Source organism: Nothobranchius furzeri, chromosome 18 (genome assembly GCF_043380555.1).
Source record: "Nothobranchius furzeri strain GRZ-AD chromosome 18, NfurGRZ-RIMD1, whole genome shotgun sequence".
In the NCBI taxonomy this organism is placed as follows: Eukaryota; Metazoa; Chordata; class Actinopteri; order Cyprinodontiformes; family Nothobranchiidae; genus Nothobranchius; species Nothobranchius furzeri.
This window is the reverse complement of record NC_091758.1, coordinates 30538764-30563486: the sequence shown is the minus strand read 5'-3', so window position 1 is coordinate 30563486 and position 24723 is coordinate 30538764. Positions and strand designations below refer to the sequence as shown.

General features: G+C 41.8%; 3 protein-coding genes across 3 annotated transcripts; 1 reads left to right on the top strand and 2 right to left on the bottom strand.

Annotated features, from left to right (window-relative positions):
- Window positions 1-7904: 7904 nt before the first annotated feature.
- On the top strand, window positions 7905-11114 carry LOC107392278 (Krueppel-like factor 11). Its single transcript, XM_015969986.3, has 4 exons — window positions 7905-8092; window positions 8724-9014; window positions 9208-10144; window positions 10340-11114. Exons 1-4 carry the CDS (start codon window positions 8045-8047, stop codon window positions 10636-10638), a joined length of 1575 nt encoding a protein of 524 aa, XP_015825472.3. The 5' UTR covers window positions 7905-8044; the 3' UTR covers window positions 10639-11114.
- A 961-nt stretch (window positions 11115-12075) lies between these two features.
- On the bottom strand, window positions 12076-14167 carry dnaaf2 (dynein axonemal assembly factor 2). The gene has a single exon (XM_015969985.3). It carries the CDS (start codon window positions 14043-14045, stop codon window positions 12192-12194), a length of 1854 nt encoding a protein of 617 aa, XP_015825471.3. The 5' UTR covers window positions 14046-14167; the 3' UTR covers window positions 12076-12191.
- A 672-nt stretch (window positions 14168-14839) lies between these two features.
- Window positions 14840-18041, bottom strand: lrr1 (leucine rich repeat protein 1). Its single transcript, XM_015969984.3, has 5 exons — window positions 17629-18041; window positions 17090-17188; window positions 16311-16563; window positions 15642-16116; window positions 14840-15559 (listed from the first exon to the last, which is right to left on the bottom strand). The coding sequence occupies exons 1-5, from the start codon at window positions 17809-17811 to the stop codon at window positions 15307-15309; spliced, it is 1263 nt and encodes a 420-aa protein (XP_015825470.1). The 5' UTR covers window positions 17812-18041; the 3' UTR covers window positions 14840-15306.
- Window positions 18042-24723: the final 6682 nt, after the last annotated feature.

Below are 24723 nucleotides of genomic sequence, written 5' to 3'. Positions count from 1 at the left end.
CTTAGTTTTTCATGTCAGATGTTGTCTTTTAAGTTTCTCATTTAGCTAATATATTTGCCTGCAGCTGATCTCATGCATGAACGAAGTGTTTCTTTCTGCAGGAGCAAATTTCTGGACATCACAGCAAAGAGGAAATGAGCACAGCCTTTCAGTATATTTGACTATCAGTTGCTGCAAAAATGAATGCAAGCAGTAACACTGAGCTTAGATTTTAATGTTTGCAACAATAGTTTTGCAGAAAGATCCAGAGAGGCATGTGGTAAATGTCACTAAACAGTAAATGCAAAACAATGTGAACAAGAATCAGTTTTTGAAAACTGATCCAACCAATTTTTATTTTGTGCGCTGTATTACAATCAAACACTTAACCACAGTTATTCAAAAACGAAAACAATTGTATGTATATACACACACACACACACACACACACACACACACACACACACACACACACACACATATATATATATATATATATACACACACATACATACATATACATACACATACATACATATATATATATATGTATGTTTACGTATGTGTGTGTATGTATATATATATATATATATATATATATATATATATATATATATATATACACACACACACACACATACATACATATACATACACACACACATATATATATATATATATATATATATATATATATATATATATATATATATATATATATATATATATATATATATATATATATATATATATATATATATATATATATATATATATATATATATATATATATGGGCTGCGCAGTGGCACATTGGTTAGAGCTGTTGCCTTGCAACAAGAAGGTCCTGGGTTCGCTTCCCGGCCTGGGATCTTCCTGGGATCTTTCTGCATTGAGTTTGCATGTTCTCCCTGTGCAAGTGGGGGGGGTTTCCTCCCACATGTCAAAAACATGACTGTTAGGTTGATTGGTCTGTCTGTCTAAATTGTCCTTAGGTGTGAGTGTGTGTGTGCATGATTGTTTGTCCTGTGTGTCTCTGTGTGGCCCTGCGATGGACTGCCACTTTGTCCAGGGTGTACCCCGCTGCCTGGAAATAGGCACCAGCCCCCCCTTGACCCTACATAGACAAGCGGGTTCAGACAATGGATGGATGGATGGATATATATATATGTGTGTGTGTGTGTGTGTGTGTGTGTGTGTATACACTAGTGAAGTGTATAGGTGAAATTCTGGCGATACGATACTTGTCACGATACAGAGGAGACGATACATCATGATATATTGCGATACAATCCGCCAGACGTTATTAGCCATTTTTAGACTGAATTTATTGTAGAAAATTTTGATAAACAGGTCAAACTGATGTGTGGCATGTTTAACATGAGGTATCTGAACCATAATTGAGGGATTTACATTTCAATGGTGGAAACAAAACCCATTGCACACTGCTGCCAATTAGTGGTCGGTGCTTGAATTGCGCCAAAAGAAAAGAAAATACACAAAAGTTTGCATGTCAATTCTTCCAAATATTTGCTACACAGCTGTTGACTATCGATATAATAATGCATGAAAAAATATCACAATATATTGATAAGATATTTTCTCACATCCCTAACATATACTGTACATACATGACTGGTGAATAAAAACAAATGAACAATAATGGTAAATGGCCTGTATTTGATAAAGCACATTTTAGAGTCCTGGAACCCCCCAAGGTGCTTTACAACATAGTAATTGACCCATTCACATGAACATTTACACCCTGGTGGTGGTGTACCACATTGTAGCCACAGCTTCCCTTGGGCACACTGACAGAGAAGAGTCTGCCACACACAGGCCTCACCGGTCCCTCTGAACACCACCAGCAGGCAAGCTGGGTTAAGTGTCTTGCCCAAGGACACGACGACAGCGACAGACGGAGCGGGGCTTGAACCTGCAACCTTCTGATTACAAGGCAAGCACATGTGTCTTGTTTTAAACTGATTCTACTAAAGCGGTACATCAGCTGATGCAATATATTAAGAAAGATGGTAAATATTGGTCTATCTCTACTCTGGAGTCATAAATGGTATTCAACAATGGCTCTTAACAACTTTGTCTGAAAATGATTTAAAAAAAAACTTGTGTTTTAAAAGTAGATTGTAATGGTAAATTCAGGGATAGAGTTAGGGTTAGAGTTGCAAAGAATTTCCATAACAGAATGACACTAAAATTCTCTTTAATATTTTTAGATCTCTTAATTTTTGTAATCATTTTCTGCAAATATCAACTTGTAGAAATGTCATTTTCCTAAAATTGTATTTATTTATTAATTTTAAAATCAAAAAATAGAAACAGAATGGTGGTTTTTCAGAAATGACAGCAGATGTCAAAGTAGATATTTACACTGTAGAAAAAATACAGAATGTTCATTTTAATCTCAGAGTTATGACATTTTGCTCAGATTTCAGAGGAAAAAGAGAACTTTTTTTACAAATCGTCTTTTTTCAAAAGGTCGTATAAAAATTGCTGTTCAATTCTAGTAGACAGAGGTGGAAAACGGCTCTTTGGAGAGTAAAAGATGCAGACACCTGCTTTGGTCCACTGGTCCCCAATGTAGGGGTGGGGGCCCCCACTGTGGGTCACGAAACATCAGTGGGAGGGTCTTAAAAAGTTTGTCAGGAATCAAAACTGTTTTCAAATGATTGCCAAGAGAACATTAGCCTGTTAGACCCTTCACCATTATGAGGACTTTGACTTCGTACATTATATTATTTGACCCTGTCATATTTATGTTGCTGTTAGCTTACAGACACGATTATAAAAAATACGGCTGTTCTGGTGGAAAACTCTCGTTTACTTAGAGTTTAACCAACATTACCTCTCTGTGATGCATTCAAGTGTTGTCTACCATCTGCTCAGACCCCATAATCCTCTGCTATTTTGACAATAACATTTATTTTACAAATTTTCCTCAAATAAATGCAGAGAAGTTATGATCGGTTCGGCCTCATTTAAATTCAATGATTTATTTTCCTGTAAATGTGTTTAATTGTCAGAAGAATGTTTATAGAAGTACTTCTGCTCAATTCATTGACACTATAATAAAACATCTCATTCTCTTTTGTTATATTGGCACCAAAATGACTTAAATCTGGAGTCAATAAATGACTATGAATGGAACTGCGTGTACTAAAGCACGGTAACACCTTCCACCCCGCAGGGGCACATCCAGACAGGATATAATACAACGTGTACCCTTTAATGATACCATGGAGCCTTGAACATTAGGCTTCACACAATGGCAGGCCATCTCCAGGAAAGCTCCTCCAGGGAGCTATGAGGCCTGCCTCCTGTTTCTAATGTTTCCAGGACAACAGACAGCGAGCCAGAGGCACACAAATCAGTCTCTCATAGCAACAGATTAGCTTTAGCATCAGCCTCCGACCAATCAGAGGCCACGTGCGTGATGAGAAATCCCTGTTGTTGCTCCTTTCTGCTATGTAGGAGGAGAAGTGGGCGGAGTCACGTGTTGTGTGGTGCAAAAAGCATCCATCAGCTCAGGACACAGCTTGTACTCGGACTGAAAACTATGTAGCACAGATTCTATTATTAAATGTATTTTGCTATGGGAAAAAAACATTTAAATTATAGAACAAAACCAACATGCAACTGCAGAATGTCATTAATAGGATCATTTACATGGTTGCTTCTTGATTTTGATGATGGTCTCCACATGTTTTACATAAAAATGCGTTTATGAAAAGTAGGTTTCAACCTTAGTGAATTCTCGTTTCCCAGAAATCCTTCAGATTTGGTGTTAAAATGGAAAAGGCTGCAGATCATGAACATCTTGAACAGTTTGTTTCAAACATCTGCGGCGGGCTCATGTTTACCCTGGTGTTGCATCACTTTTTCCTCTAAAAACACTGAGTGGGAATTTAGCAACCGAGAGGAGAAATTGCTGCAGTTTTGACTGAAATGTTATTTTTTCCAGTTTTCTTGCGAGAAAATAAATCGAGGATTTTCAGAATGAAGAAATTACAGCATGAAGTTACGAATGTTGTTGTGTGTTTACTGACTTTGTGGGAAATTTGAACAACATCATACATTGCATAAAGATTAAATCATTTAATTGAGTAATAAATTTGTGTTTTCTGCATGGACTCGGGCTTTTCTGGATTTGTTTTTAAGGTTTTCTCTAATGCAAAAGTTTCAAATGGCATTGCCAAAACACAGTTAATTAGACTTTCTGTCCATTTCAAAATCAAGTTTAATAATTTACCAAGGTGGAATCTGACAAATAACAAAAGCATTTGATCAATCTGTCACTATTTAACTTGTTACATTTTACTGGGTGATTTACTATTCATTTGCAATCGTTTTTCTGATAAAACACTTTGTATTTCATTCAAAATAAATATATTTTATCATGTGAAGATCTATGTTTTCAGACTGCACCTGATTTGTGTTTACAGGGAAAGAACATTTAATTATTAAAACTTAAAAATCATCTTTATTTCCGTCTTTATAAACTGATTAATAGCAAAACTGACACAAAAACAAGTTTGAAAAGCTTCAATGGTCCTTGCAGGTTTTTCCAGAGTCCCGACTTTCCATGACCTTTCACCCAGATGCCAGTTTACAGCGATAGTGCATCAAAGCAACACTGTTTTCTGACCGTTTGTGTGCTCAGAAATGTTTACTGCATCAGCTTAAAATCCGTAAGTAAATTTAGAGTTTAAGAGTCATGTTTGGTTTAACTTTCTGAAGCAGGAATATACAAAAAACATTTTTCTGCAATGCAATGAAAGAATCATATTTAAGCGGAAATTTGCACAGATTTTGCTAAATGAACATTCCAGGGGGACATTTTGTGCCATTCTCACTTAATGCATCTTTTTGTACAGCCGTGTGGGGCTACACAGCCTTTATCCACACTCTAAACTTGAAAAACATCTGTTCATCCATTTTTTGTTAGGGCTTGGTTTTAGGAATGATGTGCCTAAAACGAGCTGTTTCAATAAGTCCCTGTTTGTGATGTCACAAACTGTAAAAATAACAAAAACACTACCTCTCACCTCTCCCTGCTGGAGGAGCAGCCATTCAAGCCCCTCTCGGATATTGGAGCTTGTCACCTTATAGAAAGCCTAGGTCACGCCTACTTCCGGACCATTGGTCCCCGGAAGATTGAAAAAATGAATGCAAGTCAACGGGGCTAAAAACATTATTTTCTAACTCCACTTGTTTTGTGCCATGGATTTAACATAAGATGTCCGTGAATTTTCAAGACACATTTTGATACCAAGAACATGTTTATTTTCGAATGGTGGGAACAATATTTTAGGTTTTGTGTTAAAATAAGCCTAGGACTACAAATGTGCATCACAAAAGTGACGTCATTGAACCAGACACAGAAAAAACTGAACTTCCCACAGGAGGAAAGAGACACCATAAATCTGGCCATTTGTTAAATTGCAGCTACGTTAGGGAAGAGTATATGTGGTGACGACACATAAACCACTTGCCAATTTCTGGTGTGTAGTCATGCTAACATCGAACTTTTACAAGCTGATTAATCTCAAAGTACGTGACTGGCATGGTCGAAACACCCATCATTACTTTTCATTTAAATTGCAGTACAACACATGTGCTATTGAGGGCGTAAGGCAAAGCGGATTAGAAAATAGCTCTTTTAGCCCCGTTGACCTGCATTTATTTTTTCGTTCTTCCAAGGACCCATAAGCCAACTGCAAAGGAAGGAGACTGAGGCTCCTCATTGTAGCCCGAGTAAGTGTTGGGTGGGCGTGGCCAGGTCAAGCTTGTTTTCTCAAAGAGAAGCCCTGAAATGGCTCATTCTGGAAGGTACTGAAATGTTAAGAATAAAACCACTGAAATCTCTATATATGAGAGGGATTTAGTGCAAAAACACTTCATAAACCTGTTTTGTATTGACCATAGATACAAAGTCACAAAAATAATATTGCAGCTGGTGTGCTTCATGTGTCTTATCTGTGCACACTCAGTGCCTGTCAGAAATCAGGGGGTGTACCTTAGATCCTGATATATTTAACCTCACTGAGACAACTCCCCCTTTTTCACTCCCACTCCTGAGTTGGGGGAGTTGACTGGATGAGGGGGGGCGTGCAAAAGCCCAAATCTAGCCAGCGTAACCTTTCCTCCAGATTCCCTAACTATTTGAAAAGGTTGCCCTACTTATATCACAAACAGGCTGATGTACTTGGGCCCGACTGCTTTTCATTCCTGAGAGCTAACTGGTTTTTCCCAGTAGCTCCTCCCTCATCGCTTCACTTCTCGCTAACAGCTGGCACAGAAACTGCGCTGCCACAGCTCACAGCCATCAGAGCTCCCTGAGATCATGCTAATGTGAGTCATACCTGGGTACGGCCTGCCTTACCAGCCGGGCGCTGCCAGGGCTGGGACAACACACCTGCTACACTCCCCTCTGTCTCAGGCAGGCTGCTGACAAACAGTTTAATAAATAAGGCGGATATGAGGTGTAATCAAGGTCCTTTATGAATAAAACCAAAAATTGGAGGTGAAACATCAAAGATATGCACTAATAAAAACAACATGAGAATAACTAAGTGAATTTTTACCTTTGTTCACAAGCAACTGAGTTGATGTTGGTCAAGATCAATCTTAATCTCATGTTTGTGGTCATAAGCTCATGGTCAAAATAAAAAATAAATCTACTTGTTACATAATTTTTTATTTAGCACATTCAGAAAATAAAAGAAAGCATAATATTTTCTGTACTTATAACAAAACTTTAAGCATCATTTATGGCTTTAATTGTCGTTTTATTTCAGATAGCAGATATTCAGACTAATGCATATTTTTTATTAATTTTAATGTAATTGGTGGATTCACAAAGATAGATATAACAGTAATAAAACAAGCTTTGGAAATCCAGTGCAGTCAATAAGACGGCTAGAATAAATAATTTTGCAGCTGGGAGACTTGCTAAAATGTAGCTGTGGTGTTGAACTGCAAAACAGAAAACAAAATAAACACATTTTAACAAGAAAAACAACACACTCCCGCGCTTTGTCTGACCCTTGTGTTGCGTTCACTGACTCTCGGACAATAGACAGCTATTACAAAACAGCTGAAAAAACACTAAACGCATTTTTTCCTGATCACGTATTCTTTTGTTTGTTTGTTTGTTTGTTTGTTTGTTTGTTTGTATAACATCAAGGGGCCACTTACAGTCCAATAATTACATTTATATGCATTTATTATATTTTAAAATCTCTTGAAATAGTATAATGCCCCCAATATCAAGTACAAAAACATTTAACATGCATTCATGAGTGAGTTGCAGATATGTTAGTCTGATTTATGCAGTAGTGAAAATGTAAAGAGCCATAGAATTAATTTTTACAACCCAAAATATTCAGCAGTAGGCTAAATACATGGCAAGCGTTTCAAATTCCATTTAACCATTTTGTTATTTTCATGCTATTTTGATCATCTTTGAATGAGCAAATATAATTTTAGATCAAAATGTGTCTTTTTGTCCTCAAAATACAGCATTTGTGATATTGACTGTTCTTTTACGTAAAGCGCAGTAGGGATTCGTGCCTTTACGTGACCTACTTAACATAACGTTCTCGTAGCCAGGTCATTCTGCACGCGCTCTCTGAACGCTGCGTACACCCGCCCGACCTTTCGCCTAGTTTAGCTGCTGCCAGTTCACCGAGTTCACTCTGACACTGCTGACTCCGAGGCCCCGCCCACCGCCGGCCACGCACCCCGTTTCCTCCAACCGCCAGGTGGGCACGCACTGTTCACGCGCTCTCTGCTCACCCACTGGCTGAAGCGCATCACACACTCGGTCGTGATTGGCTGAGTGTTGCCACCCGCCTATGCGTGTGTGAGGTTTGTTTTTTTTCCCTACCTTTCTCCTCCCCGTGTTTTACTCACACAGCTGAGAGAAAAGGGAGCCAGTCAGGAAAAAAGGGAGACGGTCTCAGCTCTATCCTGCAGCAGGCAGAAGCTCTGGCAAACCGCCGTCTCTTTGTTCTACACTGGCTTTGACAACTAAAACCTGAGATTCACATGCTGTCGTCTTTATCGCGACACATTAATGACATGGACTTATACAAGGTAAGACAATATAATAAACTATTTTAATGTAGCTTAACGTTTATTTGTATTTTAATGTTTACTTGTTTACTACTGAACACTAAAGTCTGACGGTTTCACATTTAAAGTTTATGAATCATATTTTCCTCATCTCAGCATTGACTGAGCCACACTAGTTACATTTTTTTTATATTTTAATAGTTTATTTGTTATTTTATTCGAATAAGTGCGTTAACATTGCAGTAATACCTATTTTAGGAACAATTTAAGCATATAAAGTTGTCATTTAAATGCACGGATTTCTTGGGTGAACTGGTAGAACACTTTGTACAATTGGTGAGAATGCATACCAAACTTGTAACCATACCGAGACTACTTCCTGATGCAAACCCCGCTTTACGGGGGATTTCACATGGCTTGCACGTCACTCTTTGGTCTATATTTGGGAATGGGAGGTGTCCTGGCTTTGGGCCACAGGCAGTGCACGCTTGGCTGGGCTGGGGTGGGGTGTAGCCGCCAACACCCCCTCTTGTCCCACTGGTAGCATCGTGCAGTTTTTTTTGGCACAAAACTTTCAGTCACAGGACGGTCTGACTGCCCTGATACAGCTCGAGTTTTAAGGCATAAATGTGTTTGTATGTCCCCTGTTTAGACACAACATATGGATCATTTTGGGTCTTGTGTTAAGAGAAGAAGGCATGACAGCGAACAGTCTGTCTCTAGCGGAACCGGCAGCTGTTCATCTGGCCTGGAGTACACCGACTTGGAGGCAGCCGAAGCTCTGGTGTGCATGAGCTCTTGGGGACAGAGTCTCTTCCTCAGCAGCAACAAGCCGAACCCTTGCAAGCCTAGACCCCTCACCCCTGCCTCTGATTCCTGTGACTCTCTCCTACCGCTGGAGATCCCAGAACCCCCAAAGGACTTTGTGTCTCTTTCTTCTCTGGTAAGGCATCACACGTTTTTAAAGTTACGGTTCAACTTAAGGACTTAGGTATAAGAGAAAACTAACCCTATAGAAGGTCATAAAACCCACTGTTTATAGCTCAGAGTGATCATTAGTCACCTATACTTATCGATGCAAACACAGGGGATGAGATTCTGGGATATATCTTTATTCTTCTGTCATTTCTTTGCAGTGCATGACACCCCCTCACAGTCCCAGCTTCGTTGAGACCTCATCGACCAGCGCGGTCCAGGCAAGACCTGGTGGGTCTACACGGTGCTCTGGATCGGAGCTCCATCCACTCACCGCTGAGAGGACCCTCTCCCTCCCAGGTCCAGCACAACCCTGCAGAGCCATGGCGACCAGCGTCATCCGCCACACTGCAGATCGAAGCCTCTGCCAACACATTCCAGTGGCCGCTAGTTCAGAGAGAACCGTAAACGGCGTCATGGATGTCCTAGTCTGTAAGCAGCAGCAGGAATGTCTAGCGAACACCCTGCAGGTGATCGCGCCGCCCTCACCTCCTGACTTGCTCGCTCCTTCAGAAACTGCGCCCCCTTGCAGCCCCTCAATACCTTGTTTGAACAGTGCCTCCACCTCCACTTTTGTCAACAGCCAGCCAACAAGCAGCCCACCCACTCCCAGTGTTCCCACCACCTTGTCCCCTCCCCCTGTAACCAGCCCTCAAATCATCTGCCAGATGTTCCCTGTCTGCAGCCAATCGGGGATAATCTCAGCCTTCATCCCTGGCGCCATTCAGGGGTCCAGTACTGGAATTCGGACTGCCACAGCACCCATTCTCCCACCGCCTGCCTCAGCTAACACCCCCCCTGTTCAGCAGTCCCTTATCGTGGGCTCAGCTGTGCCCCAGGGCACGGTGATGCTGGTCCTCCCACAATCCTCCGTATCTCAGGCACCTCACTGCCCTCAAACTGTTATGACCTTGGGCAACACCAAGCTGCTACCCCTGGCCCCGGCCCCTGTGTACATGCCCGCGGGGACCAACAGCAGCATAGCCGCCACAAAGATGGACTTTTCCCGCAGGAGGAACTACGTCTGCAACTTTCCAGGATGCAGGAAGACCTACTTCAAGAGCTCCCACCTCAAGGCTCACCTGCGAACTCACACAGGTGAGCGTTTCTCAGTTAGAGAGAGGTCTCGGACTGTGTTCCTCTACCACGGATGAGTGTTGTGTCCTGTTTGTCTATCTGGCTTCTCACGGCCTTGTTTTTGCGATGAGGAGACATTGAGCTCATTGTTTCATAACAGAAATGGCAACAGCGTTACTCACTTTTTCTTCTCCCTGTTTGTTTACCTCCTTTTAGGTGAGAAGCCCTTCAGCTGCAGCTGGGAAGGCTGTGATAAGAGGTTCGCCCGTTCCGACGAACTCTCCCGCCACCGCCGCACACACACTGGGGAGAAGAAATTTGTCTGCCCCGTGTGCGACCGGCGGTTCATGCGTAGCGATCACCTAACCAAACACGCCCGCCGTCACATGACCATGAAAAAGACTCCTGCCTGGCAGGCGGATGTTCGCAATCTGAGCAAAATGGCTGCTGGCAAAACTCCCTCTAAAGCTGCCGTTGCCACCCTGAGCATGTTGGTACCTGCTGGCTCGAAGTAAGCAAACGAACAAATGCCATCTTTACTCACTCCCACGATACCAGAGGGACGAAGGGAGCAGCCAGGCGCACAATGCTGCTCCTCTTTACTCATTGGAATTGATAAAAAACATGCACTGGATTTCCCTGCTCATTTGTACACCTGTGTTCTCTAAAAGACGTTTGGTTTACTTTTTTATAACTATTACTGATCATTTGTATGCAGTCTTGCCAAAGCCTTTGTATGAAGTTGGTTTTCAACGTTTCAATTTCCCCACGTCTCGGGAGACATTTTCCTCATTCTATTACTGACGTCTAAGTGAATGTATTTGTTTTTCTATGAAAGGAGTTTATTTGTCTTATTCGGAGAAAAAGAAAGAGACACTGTAAATATGAATACTAATCATCAGTACTATGATTATACCTTGATTGTATCTCCTCGGCTTACTTTTTGTTATTATTTAATTTCATATTTGTAATAAAAAGATGTTTAAATGAACTTTTGGTGGTGTTTGGTTTGTGAGACGTGGTTAGCATCAGTGTGTAGTCAGCAGTCGTTTCACGGCTGAATGACACAATAATGCAGTTGGTGTCTGCCCACATCCTCAGTGCATCACACCAACTCCCTGTTTTACCTCTGCCCTTTTTCTGGTCAGTTAAATTTACTCGTGCTCTCCCAGATATGCTTAATACCCTGTGGGGAGCTTCCTGTTGACTAAATAACAATTTTTGAGTGCGTGTTATAAAAGCTGTTCTGGCATTTCACCCGGGAACATCGTGTACCTTTATCTCTGGGCCAGAATGCTTGATGAGTCAGAAGTGACAGACAAGATGTCTGCTGTTCGCTGGAGTTCATTACCAGATTATTTGAAGTCTCGGATCAGAAGAACCAGTAAATGAAGTGTGTTGTTGGTCCTTAATAACACTACCATTAATCTTCATTCATGTAATTTTTATTTTATCTTTCACTTTCTGTTTGGGGAATCTTTATTCACAAAGCTACACATTTCTTTTGATACCACAAACTAAATCTGAATAAAACAAAAAGAGAAATTTTCACTATTCAGAGATCAGTTACAGAACCCGGAAGTGTTTGTTTTATAAAATGATAAGCGGTGGTCTCACAGCTCCTCCTTCCAATCAGACAAAGAGAATTATGAACAGTTGGGGGTGCGACCAATCAGCGTCTTGCTCTGTTCACCCGCCCACCTGCATTACACGCTGGCTGCGCGCCACCTAAACGACAGTCTACACTGACACCTGCTGGTCAGAATCTGTCACTGCAGCATGAAGGCTTAAATACAAGTAGAAAAAAACATTTTGACTCTGTATGAAATATTTTCAATTTGCAAATAATTTAATGAATACATTTAAGTCTGCATCTTGTCTTAGGAATATATTTCACGATAAGAAAGAGTAATAACTACATTTAATAACAGAGTTTGAACCAAACCAAATTAAAATATTCACTTAGAATTTTTTTTTGCTAACACAAGACTTAGAACAAGATCGCACAAAAAGCAGATGAAAGTGAGGTTTTGACACCTGCTGTGACTGTAAGTGAGTTTAAAACACATCAGTCCAGTTCGTACATCAGCTTGTTTTGGAAGACAAAGCCTGCAGATGTGGAGTGATCTCTGATCACTGTCTCATTCCCATCTGCATGGATCTCCCTCAGGAACGCCGCTGGTGGCTTCTCGTCATGCTCTGGAGTCTGACAGCTTTGCTGTGCTGGTACGCCATCTCCATCTGTGTGGTTTTCACTCAGCTCCACGGGGACGACGGTGAGGTTTTTTCTGCTTAATGAGTTTGTCTCATCTGTGGCAAACATCTGGCTAGACTTCACATCTCCTTCGGAAATGCTGACACCTCCCATGTTGTTCTGGATTATGTCTGTTGCCTTTTTGGACACCATAGCATGGTTTAATTTAGCTTCCATGTCCTCAATGGAGGTTAGAACATGCTGATGATCAGTTTTAGCATGATTATCCGCAGCTGTGCTTTCCTCCTCAGCAGGAAACTTTGCATCTTCTTCCTCGTTTCCTCCGCTCTTCTCCTGTAATGTATCTTCATGTGAATCATTTTTGGGAAGCTCCCCTCTCATTTCCTCCTCCTCCTCAGCTTCAAGGCCTTTTCTTTCCAGCTCACATGTTTTTTCCTGCTTATCAGTTTTTCCGTCTTCTTTGACTCCTTCACTGTTTTTAAATTGCTCTCTTCCTGTCGTTTGATTTCCATCTTTCTCCACTGTTCTTGTGTCTTCACCTTTCAGCTTTTCCCATTTTACCCCTTCTTCTTCCACCCCAGCTCTCTCTTCCTTGTCCTCATGGACACTCTGGGTCTCACACACAGGTGAAGCTGGTCTGACACAAAAATCAAAAGTTTCATGGGGTGGTCGGACGGGCAGCGTGATGATGAGCTGTCTGCTCTGTTTGTTGAACTTGGCGTTTCCGTTGTTCTCATCCACAGGGTAGGCTAAAGGCAGCTCCAGTTTGTAGGCTGGCTCCCTTGACTCCAGCAGCAGGATTTTCTCCATCACTTCCAGACTGGTGTCTCCAGCTGACCTCAGAAGTGGCAGATCAATAGTCACCACAATCTCTTTGGGCCTGGGGCTTTGTGCAGAATCCCTAGAACACCTGTAGTCCTGTAAATCCACAACAGATCGATATTTTACTGCATATTTAGGCTTTGTTGGCTCTTTGGATTTCTGCCGTTGGATCTGGAAGCTGCTGTTTATTTTAGGAGGCGACTCTGAAAGCCGGGTCACATCCGGAAACAGGAAGGCAAGCGTGTCTGCCTGCTCAGGTGGCTTCTTCGTCGCTGTGATTCCTGAAATGGGTTTTCTAATAACACACGGCTGAGGGACACCTTTGTATTTTGTTTTCATCTCTCTCACGTTATTTTCATCCAGAGTCACGTTAAATGTTTCCTGAATTCCCTTAATGGCGGCATTCTCCACCATATCCATGAATCTCTTGTTTTTAGTCGCCATGTGCAGCGTGTCAGGGTGGAAAATGACGTCATAGGTCTCACTTTTGTCACCTTTTGCATTTCTGATTTGACCCCCACGGTGAAGACGGTGAGGCAGGGTCCAACACTGCCCCCTGCGGCCATCCTTCGACACTGCAGGCGTAAATTCAGGCTTCTCTATGTTCTCGTCGGCGCAGATGTTAACGTAACATTTCTGCTCGCCGCCCACGCTCGTTTTCAGAGCTTTAAACGGCGTCGGGTGGAGGAACTCCACGCTGTTTCCTCGCTCCTCTTCTAGGAGTTTTATCTCCGCCTCATACGTTTTCCTGGCTTCCGGGTCGGATATTTCTTGAGCGTATTCGCGCAACAAATCCTTGAATTTCTCGTCGCTGAAAGCTTTGGTAAATCTGTCGATTTCATCCGGTGTTAGGTTCAATTCTTTCAGCTTATTCCCAGCATCCATGCTGATTAAACTATGCCAAGGCGACGAGTTTTCGTTTCACAGACGGCCAAAAAAATAACTCCAGATAAATGAAAATTAGACGATATAGACTATGAACTCGGCGGGGCGATGCTTATTTCGTTTTAGGTCTAATTTTTCTCGCCAAGAAAGCAGAAATGGAGAAACAAGTTCGTTTGGTTGCTGTAACCATGGCAACGTGTGGGGAAGAGGAAGTGACCGGTGCAACAATGAAAATCTTCCGACTGTGACAAATGTCCTAAAACATAAATATTAATTCACCCTTTAAAAAAATTACACGCCTTGATAAAATTATATCTATTCATACAATTAATCTGAATTGTATTAAAAAATAAATTAAATATGTAGTAATTGTGAAAACTTGCCTAAACATTTTAATCTGCTGATATTATATATTACGCAGAGGGCTTCTTATTACATTAGTTATCTAAGCATCATTTGTTGCTGTTTGTGTGTTGGATCAGCTGGATAAAAGGGCGAATTTCCTGCATGGTGGGGAAGCACCTGTGCCTTTAATCAATTTCCCTCTGGGATTAATAAAGTATTTTTGAATTGAATTGTAAGGTCTCAGGTTAGAAAAATGCTTTTCAGATCACATCACGTGTAAAAATGCATCTCGGGGAAAGACTGATTCTTTGAAGGGTGTTACATGGTGGAGAGACAGATGTGATCTCATATATTTTCAGCTTGTGGTAGATCAAAATAAGAAGTTACCCTCTGTGCGACGCTCCGTTCAGCAGAAATCAATAGTCTTGCTTAGGAAACAAAAAACTGAACACATAACACAAAATTTTTTATTTTTTTCATGTTTTTTTTTAAAAATAAGGATCTTCAGAACAGTAACAAAAAAATCCTTTTAGCAACACCTCATGAAGCCTGAGGTACTGTGTACAGAAGAGGTGTCTTTACATGTGTCCCCTTGCATAAGAAGTGTGGGTAATTAGAACCTGTAGTTTGCTCTAAAATGAAGGGAGAACATACAAAATGTGAACAGCAGACCAGAATCTGTGTGTGACTGAATATAGTCAGTCTAGTGCAAATGGAGCAGGTTCTAAGTGAAGTTTGTTTAATGTAAATGTGAAAGCAGCTGCTGGAAGCACTCTTAAAACAAAATAAAGTCCAAACTCTCCTGGTATTAAAAGCCTCCCACCAGGAAACCGCCGGGCTGCCAAATTCAGCACTCTCTTCTTGTCATCATCTCACATCACAATAAACGTTTTAGGCCAAAAACCTGCACGCCTCATCACACGCCTCGCTGCAGAGCATTATCTAAGAATTCAGAGTAGCAGGAGAGGGAGCAGAAGTGCTGCTGCACGGGCGCGTCTGTGCCGCCCATGTCATCTACCAGCACCACTGTGTGGGAGACCTGGTGCAGGTTCATGCTCACTGCCGTCTTGATGTAGAAGTTGATGCAGATGCGTCCACACTGACATGCCTTGGCTACTTCGAGGTCCTGACACAAGGGAGCAGGAATGAGGTGAGGTCCGTATGGAATCCTGAGAACAGAACCAAAGTAGATCAGGTTTGCACGTTTTGACAAAGATAGTATTTGTGACCGCACATGAGTTCAAATCAGACCTGAGATCAGCCACAGCTCTAGAGGCTATCTCTTGAAGCGGGAGGGGAAACTTAAGTTGCATTGCGTGGTCCAGAGGGTTGGGATGAATAAAAGGATTTCCAAACAGGTCCAGGTTCTCCAGACTCAGCTTACGGAAGTCACAAGGTAGAACCGTAAGCTGGTTATGTGCAGCGGACAGAAACCTCAGCTTGGAGAGTCGGCCGACGTGAAATGGCAAACAAACAAGCTTGTTGTCGTCAAGCTTCAGGTTGACTAGCTCTCTGAGTTGGCAAAACTGTGCAGGCAGGGACTGCAGTCGGTTCTGGCTGATGTCCAGGACCCGGAGGGTCCGCTGCAGCGTTGACAAGCAGAGGGCTTGACTGAAGGCCTCCAGGTGGTTGTTATGAAGGACGAGTTCAGAGAGGCAGCCAAGGTCGCCGATGGTCGCCGGGAGTTTCTTGATGTGATTGTTGCTCAGATCCAGCTTGCACAGTGCTAGGAAGGGAAAAACATAGAAGAGCACACCATTAAAACCAGTAGGCTCCTACTAAAATTCACCAACGCTGGTCAATCTAAACTTATCAGTCATGACATGGTGACAGAGTCCTAATGGAAATAAAACCCAAGCTACAACCCAATGTTAGAAAACCATATATATATTTGTAAAAACCTCACTGAAGTCCTTATACCTTTAAGGGACAGCATGCGCATGTCCACCCGTGACAGCTTGCAGTACGAGACCTGCAGCTGCTCCAGGGAGTAAGGAAAGTTGGAGGTGAGGGGGTAATCTTTCTTGGACATGATGGTGAGCTTCTTCTTTAGCTGCTCCACATCCCTGGCACGAACAGGTGTGAGCGTGGACAGAGGAAGGCTGCTGGAGTCGCTCCCTCGGTCTGCCAAACGCGCTGCTGCGAGGAAGCTCTTCAAGCTGTTCGCATCAGCCTGCAGATAATTAAATGAAGTAGCAGGTGTGTCAGTGGGGCGGCTAGGTAACACACACAACAGACGTCTATAACGGTCTCCAGCAGTAGAGGGTGTTTGACCAAATTCCTTGAAATACCTAACCTGAATTCACTGGCCTAGATTATCCTGATACAGTTATGCTGATGGGAATAAAACCGAGTACAGCGGAGAATAATTCTTAAAATTGTTATAGGGTGATGCAATCAAATGTAAAAGGATCTGGAGAAAATGAATACATTATCTCTGCATTCAGGTGTATTGAGCTGAAATTTAATGTATTTATGTCCTGTCTGGTTAATTATAATGTCAGACATTCATCAAAGTTGCAAATCTGCCAAGTATGAAAGGTTTTTAGTGATGCAACCATTAAAACACACTAAAGAGCTTTTTCAGAAAAGAAAATGAGTTGCTTTGGCACCTCTACTTATAAAGTTATAATCAGTAATTTGATAAATAAACAAATGAAAAAAACGGTGTCTTTGAAGTGAGCGTCTTCGTGCCATACCTTGCTCAAACAGATGTCAACAGCTGGTTCCTTTAGCCTTACAGTCGCCTTTCCTTCCTCCACAAACCAAGAAAAGAACTTCTCGATGTTGTCCTTTAGCTGAAAGAGAAACCATCAAACGTAAGAAGTGGAAAAGCCTGTTTTACAACCCAAGGCTGAACCTATGCATCAAGATCTCTCCAAGGCTGACCTACTGCCTTCTGACAGGTGAAGGAAATGCTGCAGTAAAATGTTTATGTCAGGAAAATTGTGATTTTGTAAGGCTTAGAATTACAAACTTAAACATTTTAGGAGTTATTTTAACTTCATTTTACTTTATAAACATCAGTTGCAAAACAGTTATTTTTAAACTAAGTAGTAATTTAACGTAGATAATGAGACAAACTTCCCAAAAACTCTTATTTCGGGTGATAATTAGGAGTAATCAATCATCCAGATCTGGATATGAATACACTAAGACTAATCATAGCGGGTAAACAATAATAATAGCACAACGAATGCCAACGGGAACACACGCACACGCACACACACACACACACCTTATACTTAGCTCCTGTCCTGTCTTTGGCTGTGCAGATCATCATGTAAATAATACTGCGATGGCTGGACTTGTCCAAGTGTTTCCCGATGGAGACCACCGCTCTCGCCCCCTTACCCCGACTTTTCATCCCATACGAGGGAAGCAGCCGATTCACCACCTCCACGTCACACTGCAGCTTCATCCTAACCGGGTCCCGAACTCAGGAGTCCGGCTTAACGCCGAGGCTCAGCGAGCTGGAGGCTTAAAAGCATATCAGAGGAAAACTTCCGCGGACAAAGAAAAAGTTGGGTTAGCCAAGTCCGCCTTGAGGGCGCCGACACAATTACCATCCCTTATCAATGTCAACAACTAAGCAGCCGCTTAGCCGCGCGGTTGTTTGGATATAATGACACAGCACCTTACAAAAGAACATCCATACAGTAGAGAAGAGCGGTGTTTAACGGAGTGGACATTAATCGCGAGACTCTTCTCGATGGTCTGTTGTTTTGCTAACTGCTATTAGCATTATCCTACGCGCGTAGGAAGTGACGTAGTAGAAGCGCTGTCTTGGGTCTACGCATGTGCAATTACTTCATTGAGGGTGGACTGATCGAAATGTTTGTTTTTATAGTTTAAACCCTTTTTATATTATTTATACATGCATGTTAATTTGGCTTTCGTTTAATATAAGAGAGAAGTAACGATTTGTTTAACAATATTTTATATATAGGTGAATAACAAATCAAGAACTTGAATTATTATTAGGCCCGAGCAGCGAAAGCGCTGCGAAGGCCTATTGTATCTGCTCTGTTTATATTTCTTCCGCCAAGTAAATTGGCTTTTTGGAGGCCTGAGACCTGTGAGGCTATCCTTAACCCACTCGCTGTTCACCTCCTCTCCCTCCTCTCCTGTGGGTTGGACCCGCACCTTTGCGCACCGGTGTGACGTCATCACAATTCCACTCGGTTCGGTAGCCAGACTCGGTTCCGTGTTTGAAATGTGTTTCCCTACCGCTCCGCACGGCTGCGGCAAAATAACGTTTAGCGCTCACAATAAGTGGATTATCAGCGCTTTGCTCATAAAACAGAAGACCTGCAGGCCTGAGTTAAAACATCCTGATACTGTTCAGGTATAAACATTGTGCTCCATCCCTGTGTTTGAACTCAGAAGATGCTTCTTGATGCCACGGATACGTGATGATTTAGCTTGTTTCTTTATTTTTCCTCTTGAATAAGAGATTAAATTATTACAAAAGCAGTTCAATGTAGTTAAATTAGCCATGGTGTGTGTGTGTGTGTGTGTGTGTGTGTGTGTGTGCGCGCGCGCGCGCGTGTGTGTATTACACATATAGGACTGCATGAGACAGCATGGTTTCATCAAATCCATGCATCCTATATCTTGGCTGAAGTAATGGCTCAGGAAAATAACATTTCATAAATAATGACGTCTCTGCAGTGTTTATGATAATGTTTTATCTTATATTGTACCTATCTTTGGTGTGGGAGGTGTAACTTATCATGATACAAGCCTTTTAAAACATGTTAAAGTGTTACAAGAGGAGATAAATGCATGAATTTAAAGTTCATGTTTGGAGACCAACCTTCACAGTTTGGAGGCTCACGCTGGTGAGGAGACACCATTAGTTCTAGTAACACCTGGGCTCCCAAGGTCTGTTCTGACAGGATGGACGTTACGGGACCCTTAAGGATTCCAGTTGGATGATTGGAGGATTATTTAGGAGGACTGGAATGAACAAACTGATTTCAGTGGTGAAGGGTTAAATGAGTGAGTGAATATTGCAATGTGGGGTAGGTGCACATACGCTTCTTTGCTTCAGCCAACTCCATTTGAGCATTGTTGTTGTAATGTTGTAAAATTTGAAAGAGTACAACAAATGTAACTGCTCAATGAATGTGCTAAATAAATAACCCACGGATGAACTCTGCTAACTTTAAAAGTCAGAGAGGAGCTCTAGGATGGACACGGATAAAGGAACTGTAATGTAGAGGTAAAGTAGGGCAGGGCCAACGTTAGCAGCTGTCATACGGTCCATTTGAAATGTTTGAATTTAATTTAGCTCGTTATGTGACGGGTTAGAGCACAGTCTCATGTTAGAGTTTTCCATGAAAACATTGAGATACCTCACATACTGCTAGCATCTAAAAATTAACTTTTTTTCTTTTTTCAAAATAAAGAATAATTTTAATCCCAATTGAAACGTACAAGCCTGGAAAAACCTCGTCCAATCAATGTGCACGTCCTGTTCTCACTGACTGGATAAAAATCCCTCCATCAAACTGTGTGTGTGTGTGTGTGTGTGTGTGTGTGTGTGTGTGTGTGTGTGTGTGTGTGTGTGTGTGCGCGTGCGTGCGCACACATGAGCGTGTTGTGAACTGGTGTTGTGCTTTTGCACTGATGTAGCCATCTTTATGCTGACAAAAATGTAACTTTGTAACTTTTACTTTGAGTACATTTAATTTATGATACTTTTTACTCTTACTTGAGTAAAAATTTAGGCAAGTACTTTAACTTGTACTTGAGTATAAAATTAACAAAGTATTGGTACTCGTGATTAAGTAGGAAATTTTTAGTAATCTTTCCACCTCTGCGTACGGTAAACAATGAACTCCACTCGAACTGCAAGGACATGTAGAAGATACAAGAGACAGTGGAAGAAGGATAATCTGCATGTTTCCCTACTTGCTCTACGTGACAGTTGGAAATCTTACCAAGAGGCAGTTAGATCTGCGAAATTTGCATACTATTCCAATCTCATTTCCTTAAACTCAAATAACCCCAGAGTTCTTTATACCACAATTGACTCAGTTTTGAAAGTGAATGATCACCAAGTGGTGCAGGCTTCAGCTAAAATGTGTGATGAGTTCCTTAACTTTTTTTATGGGGAAAGTAGCTGCGCTCTGGGCTCTAGGGCACCGGAATGCAACCTTCTGTGACTACTACCAATTAGTTTAGATGACTTGATCAAGATCGTTGGGGAGGCTAAGCTGAGCAGCTCGCCAGATGGCATGATGTCTACTCGCCTCTTTAAAGAAGTCTTTCCAGTAGTCGCCCCTCTAATATTGCACATAATTAACATGAGTATAAGATCTGTCAAAGTCTCTGACGATTTTAAAAAGGTGGTTGTTCAACCTTTGCTCAAAAAGACTGGATTGGATGCTTTGCTGTCTGCAAACTACAGACCCATTTCTAAACTTCCATTCTTGAGTAAGGTACTAGAGAAATGTGTTTTTATGGATGAGAATGCTATTTTTAAGACTTTCCAGTCTGGCTTCAGAGCTCTACATAGCACTGACACTGCACTGGTTAGAGTGCTCAGTGGCATTAATCTAGCTACTGATAACGGTAATCCTGTGTTGTTACTTCTGCTGGACCTCACGGCTGCCTTTGACACGATAGATCATGAAGTGCTGCTTCACCGTCTCCATCATTATGTCGAGATTTCAGGGTTAGCCCTGGAGTGGTTTAGATCATACCTGACAAATAGAAAGATGTGTGTAAGGATGTGAAGTTATTCCTCACAGTACTCTGATTTACCCTGGGGGTGGGGGGGGGGGGGGGGGGTGGGGGGGGTACCACAGGGCTCGATATTGGGACCTTTGTTGTTTCTATTTACATCCTGCCCTTAGGTGATATCTGTCATAAGCTTGGAGTTCACTTTCACCTTTATGCTGACGATTGTCAGCTGTACCTGCCTCTGAACACGTCAGGAGGTCTCTCTATTTCTAATCGTATGAATTGCTTGACGGAGATTAAAACCTGGATGAGTGGAAATTTTCTGAGCTTAAATGATCAGAAAACAGAGGCTATATTGTTTGCTCCAAGCAGACATTCTGACTCTTCTTTAATTGACTGTGGGTCATTTAATGGCAAGCTGAGGGCTTCAGTGACTAATCTTGGTGTTAAACTAGATAGCACCCTTTATTTTGACACCCACATTAATGGAGTGATCTCCTCCTCCTTTTTCCACCTTCGTCGACTGTCAAAGATCAAACCTTTCCTGTCACGACATGATCTTGAAACGGTAGTCCATGCTTTTATTACGGTGCTACTGTAACTCTGTTTTATTTGGTGTGAGCAAGGGCGCAATAGCCAGGTTGCAAATGGTGCAGAATGCTGCTGCCAGATTTCTAGAGGGCAGGCGCAAGTATGATCACATTACCCCAGTCCTGGCTGCGCTTCATTGGCTGTCCATTGATGTAAGGATTTGTTTTAAGATACTTTTGCTAGTTTTTAAAACGTTAAATGGTTTGGCCCCTCCTTACTTGGTGTCATTGCTTCAACCGCACACCCCTGCACGGTCACTCCGCTCGGAGAACCTCATGCTCCTCTCGGTCCCAAGATCGTGCCTAAAGATGCGTGGTGATAGGGCCTTTGCTGTGGCAGGTCCTAAGCTTTGGAACGAGCTTCCTCTCAGCATAAGGGCCTCCACCTCTGTGGCGGTTTTTAATGCAAGGCTAAAAACCTACTTTTATGATCTGTCTTTTAATCTTTCTAACTAGTTTTTACTGTTTTGCTTAAATTGATCCGTGTATTCACTGTGCTTCATTATCTGTATCCAATGTTTTTATTTTCTGGACTTAATGTTTTAGGTTTTTATTTGGTCTGTGTAGCACCTTGGTGGCATATTTTTGCCTGTAAGGCGCGCTTTATAAATAAAGTTGAAGTTGACATAAAATGCATCAAAAATGGGGCCCAAAATCCCTGGCAGCGTCCCTGCTTCTACCTAAACTCAATTTTACATTGCAAGGACATTATTTATATGCAAACTCAAAATATCAACACAAATACAGGTTATTCATTCATGGCATGCACATGTTTTATTTGAACTTTGTCAGTAAGTTTCACTTACATGTGATGCCTCATTAAAATCTGCATATTCAGAGAACATTGAGAACCATTCAGGATCTAGATTCTAATACGAAGATGTGACTGAACCCTCAGCTGCTGAACACAAGGACAAAGATTTTACTTGTTTTTAAAGAATATAGATTGAATACGGATTAAACACATTCACTGAACTCAGAGTTTTAAAAATAAATCAAATAGAAAAACTAAATAATATTGATCTATTTCAACAATATAAACCGAAAGTGAAACCAGAAAAATAAGACGTGTGCAGTAAATTAACTGAAAACAACACAGAAACAGACTGACTGCTTGTAGTACTGAATGTTACCACTAGATGGAAGCCTTGTCTAACATTGTTTTCAACAGCACACAACAAAACTGCTCTAATGCAGGGCTGTCAAATTCAAACTGGGCCACAATGAAAAAGTGGTACAGGCCAAACTTCATTGACTGCAAATGTGCACATTTTCTTTTATCTCCAGATATGTATTGTTGAACCTTTTCATTTGGAAAGACATTTATTTGTGCATAAACACTGAATCTGGAATAACCAAATTACACACGCGCAAGTAAATTTGCAATAAAACACACACATATTCATTACTTATTTTGTCCGAATTGTTAAATCGTTCTGTTACTTAAAATTTGTATATTTTGGTGTTTTGAAGAACACTTGTTCGGTGAAAGACGGCAGCCAGCGCCTGCTTGAAGTCGCTCCTCTTCCTGTGCAGCAGTGAGACCACCTAGTTTGTTTTTCTGTGGTGAAGCTCACACATCCCGTTTTATTTGCTTTGCCGCAGATACAACTCCGTCTTTTCGGACGTCCCTCGGTGCTACAGGGTCCGGTACGAAGCCAGCAGGCTGATGCTGCTGTGCAGACCGGAAGTCTTGCTGCGCTCCCGGTGGGTGGCGGGGTTCGTCCGGTATGTCACCGCAGCAAAGACAGCAGAGGTTGACCATTATGATGCAATCCAGAGGCCGATAATTAAAGCAGTCTGATGAAAAAAGTCATCAGTAAAAAAGAAAACCCATCCATACGCCACGTTATGCTGAATTATATGACCCCACCCATACTGCAACCGGTTCTCAAAATAACAAACTTCCGGTTAAAACCTTTTACGGGTTTTCACAATAAAGGCCCACCCAACATGCAAAATAGATAATTGTAAAAAAAAAAAATCCGTGAAGGTAGATTTAATGAAAACCCAATTAGGCTAAAAATCATTGTAGACTTCAAAAATGTAATTACTTCTTAAACATTACTGAGTCTTAAATTCAACCTCATGTACAATTTTATTCAACCAGTAAATAATAATCACATGCGACATTCCACTTTTTAAAAACTTTTTCAATATTTTATTTTAAAATAGCCACTTTAAATTGTCTTTTTAAACAAGTTTCAGAGACTCTAGGCATTAGACATGCCACGTCCTCGGCCTATCATCCTGAAAGTCAAGGAGTTATAGAACGTTGGCACCAGACTTTAAAGTCTATGCTAAAGAATGCCTGTCTGTCTACTGATCACTCTTGGGATGAGGGAGAGCCCCTTGTTCTTTTTGCAGCCCGTGATGCTGTCCAGGAGTCCCTGGGGTTCAGTCCCTTGCAACTGGTCTTAGGCCATACACCCAGAGGCAGAGGTGGTTTTACCATTAGGCATAGCGGCCGCCTGGGGCCCCCTTGTGTTGGGGGGCCCCCTAGCCCTGACCGCTGGCACCCCTCTGTTAATGCCACAATATTCTTATTACCAACCTGTGGCTGCAGACAGGATTGGACATGCGCACTTCTCATTACCATAATTCCTGAACCATTCAAGATATCATTAAAATTCCAAAAGTGCTGAAAAGATTAAAAATGGGGCTTTTCGTGCATATACAATACATTACGATAGCCACCGGCATTCCGTCTTGAGCGCAACGAATCACAACACAGATTCAGAGACGTGCTGAGTTTGTCATCCAAAATGCTCCGTTTTATAACTTTTGAATGGCTGATCAGATTCAAATCTTCCAACGGTCCCTAAAAGTACATAAAAGCAGCTTTCCAACAATCTACAGCATGAAGCAATCAGAGTTAGGGAAAATATCGCTACGAGGGGAAATCCTGCTGTACAGCCTGATTGAAACGGAGTGCAGCGCCGTGGTGAAAGCGGATAACGGAACGGGGAAGCTAATTAGCATAAAAACCAGCATGAAATTATGGAAATGCCTCAAAGAAAATCAACACGATCTATTAGGTGTCCCAGAAG